This window comes from Tachypleus tridentatus, chromosome 10 (assembly GCF_004210375.1).
Source record: "Tachypleus tridentatus isolate NWPU-2018 chromosome 10, ASM421037v1, whole genome shotgun sequence".
NCBI classification, from domain to species: domain Eukaryota; kingdom Metazoa; phylum Arthropoda; class Merostomata; order Xiphosura; family Limulidae; genus Tachypleus; species Tachypleus tridentatus.
The window spans coordinates 40120244-40128396 of record NC_134834.1 but is presented as its reverse complement, the minus strand read 5'-3'; the positions used below and the strand labels follow the sequence as shown (position 1 = coordinate 40128396).

Sequence of the window (8153 nt, the reverse complement as noted above, 5' to 3'; positions counted from 1 at the left end):
ATTTAGCAGTGTAAGACTAGAGAGAAGGCAGCTAGTCATCACCACCCACCACCAACTCTGGGGCTACTCTTTTACCAACGAATAGTGGGATTGACCGCAACATTATACGCCCCCACGGCTGGGAGGGCGAGCATGTTTAGCGCGACGCGGGCGCGAACCCGCGACCTTCGGATTATGAGTCGCACGCCTTACGCGTTAGGCCCTGCCGGGCCTGCTCACCAGAAGAGAAAAATATATTTTAGTTTTAGAATATGAACGAGTTACACACGTTACCAAATAATTACTATTATGATGGTACGAAGCTATAAGCTAAACATTCTACAGTTTTATCTTCATATATTTTACCTAGAGAGAGATAGTTCACAATTACGTTACATGATAGTTAACCTTGAGTTGTCATAAAGTCACATTATGTAATTACGTCATAACCATTTTTAATTTTATTTCTTGTTGTCCAAATGGCGTATTCCCACAATTGATAAAATTATCTGAGGTCAGATATAAACGAAGGAGAATGTTGTATCCTGGATCGTTGAAGACGAGCTGCTAGGTATGGAAACACTACTCTTTTCATAAAAAAATTATATAATATTACATTAAAATTAACTATTACATTACTTGTCAAAACTACCTATTTGTTATATAATTTAGAAATCACAGTCTCATTTAATATAATGTTAGAACACGACTGAAAACTTGCTATTAAAGTGTGACGTAATTCACGCTTCGAGTATCATATTTTGTGATTAATTTATATAATACTGAAAGTTTGACATTTGTGAATGTTAAGAGCGGTACATAAACAAATTTCATTGGCTGATCAAAGTAAATACATATATACTATTTTGATCTTGGATAATTAACATTATGAAATTAAATTTGTATTGTATGCGGGTTTGTGTGTTTGTGTTTTTGTTACAGCAAAACCACATTGGGCTATCTGCTGTGTCCACTTGTACTGTAACTTGATGAAAGGTAATCTTTGACAAGGTTCTAGCGGAATACCAGACGAAATAAAAAAAGAGACGTTTAAATATTGTTGTTTTTTTTGTAGTTTTCACTTACTGCTAATTACTAAACTTATTCTTATTTAAGTTGCTTAAATAGAATTATAGCTTCTAAGATAATATTTATAAACTGAAGTCATATGATGTGTACTCTCAATATCTTTATGGAAACACTTCAGGAGGACCAAGATGGCTCCATCAGGATACTTGGCTGCCCTGTTTTTCTTGCTGCCAGTGATTATTACACAGGCAACAGGTAAGTGATGAACAGAAACAAACAAATAAAAAGCTACTGAAAATCGAACTTGTACAATGTCAGTACAAGCTGTTCTCGTATTAAAAAAAAAACGACTTCACTATAGTAAATTTATGGATTATGATTGTTTTCAGCATAGTACTCTTTGCTTCTTTCAGATAGAAAAATGAAAAAGTAAAATAATTTACCCTCCAAAGTGTATTTTGATCCAGTATTTGGTTAAGAAGTAACCTAACTCGTTTATAATTTTGTAATACTTGTAAACTTTTCTTACATTACAACTTATGGACAAAGTTATCTCATACAAATAACAATCATTTTTCATCGACTATAATTACCAGAAACTAGCAAAATTTAAGATAATGATATCATTAATACGCTAATATCCATTCTATCTGTACAAGAGATAAATATTGTACTAATATTTCTATCTGATTAAGTGTTTTCATATGTTTCTTTTACATGGCAGAAAATGCTGTCTTACGTGATACTGTATTTATAAGTGTCACTTTTCCTTGGTACAACATGCAGTCTTGCTTGTATTTATATAACTTTATCCCAAAAAATACATATTAAATTTAATGAAGAACGATACTGGTACTGCTTTTGTAGCACAAAACTGCACATTGGACTACTTGCGATCTGAATACAGGGCAAATCAATCCCCAGACTGTTTAGCGCTATAACACATTAAACGTACACTTAACCTATGAGGAGACATAATGAAAAAAAAATCGATTCATTCTAATGTAATCCATGATAACTTTGATGTTCATGCTAGCTTTTAAGTGAAAAATTAATGTAATTATAATTATTTTTTTTTAGATATATGTGTCTCCCACCAGTTGTACAGCCTGCAGACTTATAACGCTAGAAAGTGGGTTTAAATACCCGTAGTAGGCAGATCCCAGATAGCTCTTTGTGTAGATTTGTGTTTAAGTTTAAACAATTAGATATATGTTGGGAAAATAAATCTCCAATTTTGTTTGTTTGTTTGTTAAGCACAAAGCTACACAATGGGTTGTCTGTGCTGTGGCCACTATAGGTATTGAAATTCTATGTTTCACCTTTTTTCAAACTTAACCCTCAGCCACTGGGGGATAGGGGGGTTGCTCCAAATAATGAGATTATGTGATTGACACTACACCGAAAAAATGCAAGTTGATAACAGTAGCATATGGTGTAAACGGGAAAATTTACTTTGGTAGAGACGTAAGGCCTATCAAATATGAAAGTTTTACATAAAGATAAAATGTAAAACAAAATGTAATACTGAAGAATACTACTAAAAATGCAATAAGGGTTTTTACCTTCTCCTTTTAATTTACTGAACAAGTTTTCATTTCCTCGATTATAGCTGTTTAAGCTATTCCTTACATAATGAGAACTAAGTTTAAAATATACTGTAGCCAATGCATATGAATTACTTGGTTACAGAAGTATTAATGCATTTTTTTCTCAATAAAATAGCAATGAGATACAATACAATATACAGAATTACAACAGCTGAAAGAAACCTTTTAACAAAAACTCAAATAATATTGTATATTTAAAAGTTAAATGGAGTTCAAGGAAAGGAATTGAATCTTTATTTTATCTGTGGTATGAATTCAAATCTTGATGATGCTAGAACTTAGAGAAATAAAATTAACCATTCAGTTCTCGTCTATAAAATCAACATAACGCAAGCGAAGCAATCGTTACTTCAAACAACTCTCTTTATTTATTTATTAAAATTTCATATCGCTTAAAATAAATTTTCATTAGCATTATGTCCAATGCACGTTATGAAATTTTTCGCTAAAGCATAATTTATCTCTGCTAATTATGGCTACATATTACATGTTTTAAACTTAACTTTGACTTTAACACGTTTTCTGCTGTAGTTTTGTTTAAATAAATTCTAAAGTGAGTTATAAACAAAAATAATAAGAAAGTGGATGAAATTAAAATTATTAACGCTTTCAAAAATAAATTAGTTTTATATACAACTAAGAAATACCCGAGGAATAAGAGAAGGAAAACGAATTAATATATCTGTTCAGTGATGGCAGTTAATTACTTTTTTTCTCAGTATGCTTATGTTTCAGGTTCCAAATCTTTGTTCTGGCGAACAGTATTTTTAACTTCGCTATATTTTTCAGTCCCACTGCAGAAACGCCAGACTGGAAATGCAAACGACTACATTGATAAGGTATTGGAGAACGCCAGAAACCATTTTCTGGAGAACAATTTGGACCCCCTACCACTACCAGAGGCGTATGAAGGATTCTCGAAGAAGATTTTGTTCGTTACATTATCTGGCGATGTAAAGGCATGGGATGGCTTTGTGCAAGGCTTGTCTCGATTAAACAGAGCTGGTGATATCACTCTCAGATATGAAGGGGGAACCATTTTCCTGTCAGGGGCGCTGGGAATTGATAAATTATCAGCGGGTTATACTGCACGAGCTAGACTTGGGAAACTTGCTCCAACCATCAAAGTTCAAGCATGGATCGCATACGTTAGTGTTTCACTTGGAATACAGATACCCTCTGATGGCAGTCCTGCACATGTAAACCATTTGGATATCCCCAGTATTGGAAAAATCGATATAAAAATCGACGGCCTTATTCCATTAAACTACTTACTCACTGCAATTAGCTTCGTCTTTTTGAACATATTCAAGAATGTCCTAAAGAAGGCTTTCATACCACCTATAACCAAAGCCATCAACGGCGCTCTTCAGAAAATTGAGTTACCATTTGGTTTATTGTAAACGTTTAATAAAATTTACTTTCCAGCAAATCGAGATGCTGTATGGTTTTTCGGTAAACGTCAAATAATCTTTGGTCTTCGACAAATTGACATATGATCTAGTTTTCTGTAAATATGTAATAATCTTCTAATGTTTGTCTTTACAAATGTATTTCAATAAACTATATATTTCCTTTTTAAGTTTGAATTTCAAACCAAAGTTTACAAAAACATTGTATCTGTAATACACCTATTTCTTTCTTATCTTTTAACCACAATAAAAACTCCTCCTGAGAGCATAACGTCTTCTATTTTAATTTATATATCTATAATTCATTCATTAGTTTAAGAACAACGGTGAAATTTACCGCAGATGAAAGCCTAACTAAGCCGGCTTTGCACTGATGCCTCTCTAAGCGACCAGTTTGAACATAATTAGATAAAGATGGCAAAATACACTGACTTTCGTCCGTCGACTGCGTAAGTTCACTCTAAGATATTTAAGCATTTTTAGACAGGAGGAAATAATGACATAAATAGTAAATCATCACTCAGTTATTAATCATCAATATTTTATCTTATTTCTATGCAACTTCTTATCATCGATACAATTTCAAACTGAAGATTTCTAGCTTCAAACTATAGTTATTATAAAAAACTAAATTATATAACGTCTTTCTTCTATGATATTTGTTTTGTTTGTAATTAAGTAGAAAGCTACGCAGTAGAATATTTTTGCTCTAGTGAAGAGAAAGATGTGTTACAACTGGAAGCGTAGACGCGGGACATATTTTAACAATTCGAATAATCTACACATGATAATCTGGAGATATCCTTTTCAATTTTTAATACAGATATTAGCTAAATCCTTATAAAAAAAATCAGAACGTGAACATGAAATCGTCACAAATTGAGAGAGACCATTAACCTGTTCACCACAACTGTATGAACATCATTACTGACAAAGTACTATGTAAGCATCGGTACCAACAAATTACTATATTACAGTGACGTTTGGAAACATACTAAAAAAAATACAAAGACTAAATCAAACACTTCACAGTACTTTATAAATACATTACATAGTTAAATTCTAAAATAAGTGAAAAATAACTTTCTGACGTACTAAGATAAAACTTTCTGCACAGACTTTCAAATGCTTGAAATGTAAACTGAAAAGTGAAATATATTTATGAACATTTTAAAAAACAATTTCACATTTAACTTACAGTCTTTAAAGTAAGTAATTCATACAGTTATGTTTTATTTCATTACACTGTGGCTCTATAAGCACCTAATACATACATTTATTAATGAAAGTAATTCATACAGTTATGTTTTATTTCATCACACTGTGGCTCTATAAACACCTAACAGACATTTTTTGATGAAAGTAATTCATATGGTTTTGTTTCATTTCATTAGACTGTGGCTCTATAAACATCTAACAGACATTTTTAATAAAAGTAATTCATTTAGTTTAATTTTAATTTTATCATAGCCTAGAAAGCTCTTTTCACATGTACTATAAAAGCGTACAATTCATAGAGAGTTATGTTAATATCACAGCCGACAGTAATCTATTCATATCTGGCAAATATATCTTCAATAAAATAATTCATATAATTTAGTTCTTGTTTAATCAGAGCTATTTGTGTCTCTGTATTCACATCCAAAACAAACAAATGCTTCAAGTGAGTATTTCACAGAGTTTTATTTCGATTTCTTTAGACTCGACCTGAACACTGTATAAATTTAACAGAAAGTCTTCACGCGTATAATTCATACAGATTGTTTTGATGTTATCACAGTATAACACATTCTTTATCCAAATAATTAATAGAGTTTTGTGTTGATGTTATCACAGTAAAACACATTCTTTATCGAAATTTATAGTTGTTTTTTTAATCAGAGGTGTATATTTTTTTCTATCCAACTATGACCTATATTCTTGAGGCAATTATTTTATTTAGTTTATTTTTAATAATATCAGTGCTTATTGTAGTAATCTAATTCACAAACACCAATGAAGCAAATAAATGGTGTAGTTTTATTATGATCTGTTGGATATGACAGTGGAGATCTTCACATAAGCACGTATATCGTCAGATTTAATGTTCTTCTTCTTCTTCATGTGTCAAATCTGCGGCAGACATCGACGACCATGGCATGCCAGACTTCTCTGTTGTCAATAATTTAATGATATGAAAGTCTAAATAGATTCTCTTCAGACACACTCTTGCAAGAAGTAATTTTTACAGCTTAGTTTTGTTTTAATCAGAGATAACTGGCTCTTTTCACATCGAAGAAACATTTTTTAAGCAAGAAATTTGTACGTTTATATTTTTCATGTGATCAATGTAACTATGTAATTTATCAAACGTATCCTACATTATTGTAAGAAGTAACTTATACAGTTTTATTTTGATCTTATAAGAAACGACTGTCGTTCTGTTCATATCTAACATAAACACACACGCTGTCGAATAATGTAAATCCCAGTGGCATACAATTATGTAAGCGGACTCGCACAGCTAGAAACCGATTTCGACAATTGTGGTGGGCAGAGCACAGATAGTTCATTGTGTAGTTTTATGCTTAATTCTAAACGAAAAAAAATATTTCCTAGAGTTCCATTTTGATTTTATCATAACTGACTGTGACTCTCTTCACATCTAACTCAAATGTTTTCTTAAGGCAAGTAACTGTTTTAATTTTATTTCTTTAAAGCCAACTGTTGCTCTTTTTACATTTACCACACACACACACATTTTTGAAGTAATTATTTCATACAGTTTCGTTCTCACCTTATCAGAGCTGGTTGTGGCTCTACGTATGGATAACCAGATTGTTTAAAGCTAAAATAACGGTAGATCCTAAGTTTGCGAAAAAATAAACGGAATTGTAGCTAAAGAAGAATTCGTTATGGAACGTTTTACCGCAGGGATTAGATTTACAGTGTGTCAGCATTTCTCCTAATCTTTAGTTGTTGTTTTTCACCCTTAAGATAATAGATTTACATATTGAATGAGATTTACCTTTTAATTAAAAAAACAATATTCATCAGTCATATATATAGCCATCACTTTGTTATTCTTATACAATCATTGGTATTTATTGCGGGCAGAATTTTGCTTAGAACTTCTGTTTATTGTTGTTTTTTAATTTCGCCTAAAGCTACAAGAGGGCTATCTGCACTACCCGTCCCTAATTTAACAGTGTAAGGCTACACTACCCACCACCAACTCTTGGGCTACTCATTTACCAACGAATAGTGGGATTGACCGTCACATTATAACACCCCCAAGGCTGAAATCGCGAGCATGTTTGGTGTGGTTGGGATTCGAACCCGCGACTCTCGGGTTAGGAGTCGAGTGCCTTATCTACCTGGCCATGCCGGGTCGAGAACTTTTGAAGAGCTACAAGTAACTTGAATACTTAAAATAGAAATCAATGAATATCTTTTCTAGCAAAGCGGCTAGGGATCTTAAGCATTGTAAATCAATAGGATCTCGTACAATATTCGAGCACATTTGTTTTGCATGGTGTTATTACTCAGCCCTTTACAAGGATATAACAAGCTTTTTAAAATGGCTAATTCTCCGTTTACTTATGTCTTCTAGTTAGTACAGTTTCTTAGACGAATACAAGTATTTAATTTTCAATACAGGACTCTTGCTTTAATTTCTTCTCAACACGTACTTTATCGACTTTTTTCTCTGTCTTGTTGATTTTTTTGTTTTATACTTTCTCTAGACTTAGTTAACTGGTAGTTAACTCGACGATTAACTGTATCGATTCACAGTAACATAATCTCCAGAATGTATTTGATCTATTATGTATAAAACGAGGAACTATTATTTACTGATGACTGGTGTTTTTAAATTTGTATTTTTAAAATTTCTAAGTTTGATAAAGTAATGAAATGGGAATGTTTCCTGTTGCTACTCAATAAGTATATACGTAACACTGTTATAAGAAGTATGCGCTTCCGTTATTTAATTTAATACGTGCAAGGTGACTGAATGTTCATCAAACATCAAGCGTGTTTGTTTCAGCTGCTCCACGTTCGAAGGTTCTAAAACATTGTGGTGTGATAATCAGATTTTTATACGCCCGCTTGTAGCAAGATCATATTATTGTATCAGCATTAC

At 32.2% G+C, this 8153-nt stretch overlaps 1 protein-coding gene across 1 annotated transcript; it reads left to right on the top strand.

Moving 5' to 3' along the window:
* The first annotated feature begins 498 nt into the window (after positions 1-498).
* On the top strand, positions 499-4301 carry LOC143229115 (mite allergen Lep d 7-like). Its single transcript, XM_076460962.1, has 3 exons — positions 499-550; positions 1187-1263; positions 3408-4301. Exons 2-3 carry the CDS (start codon positions 1197-1199, stop codon positions 4019-4021), a joined length of 681 nt encoding a protein of 226 aa, XP_076317077.1. The 5' UTR covers positions 499-550; positions 1187-1196; the 3' UTR covers positions 4022-4301.
* Positions 4302-8153: the final 3852 nt, after the last annotated feature.

Bases quoted from the DNA above. Each gene is read 5' to 3' on its own strand.
- LOC143229115 (XM_076460962.1), top strand. From the start codon at position 1,197: ATGGCTCCATCAGGATACTTGGCTGCCCTGTTTTTCTTGCTGCCAGTG. The intron at 1,264-3,407 runs GTAAGTGATGAA...TATATTTTTCAG, and splicing joins GATTATTACACAGGCAACAG to TCCCACTGCAGAAACGCCAG.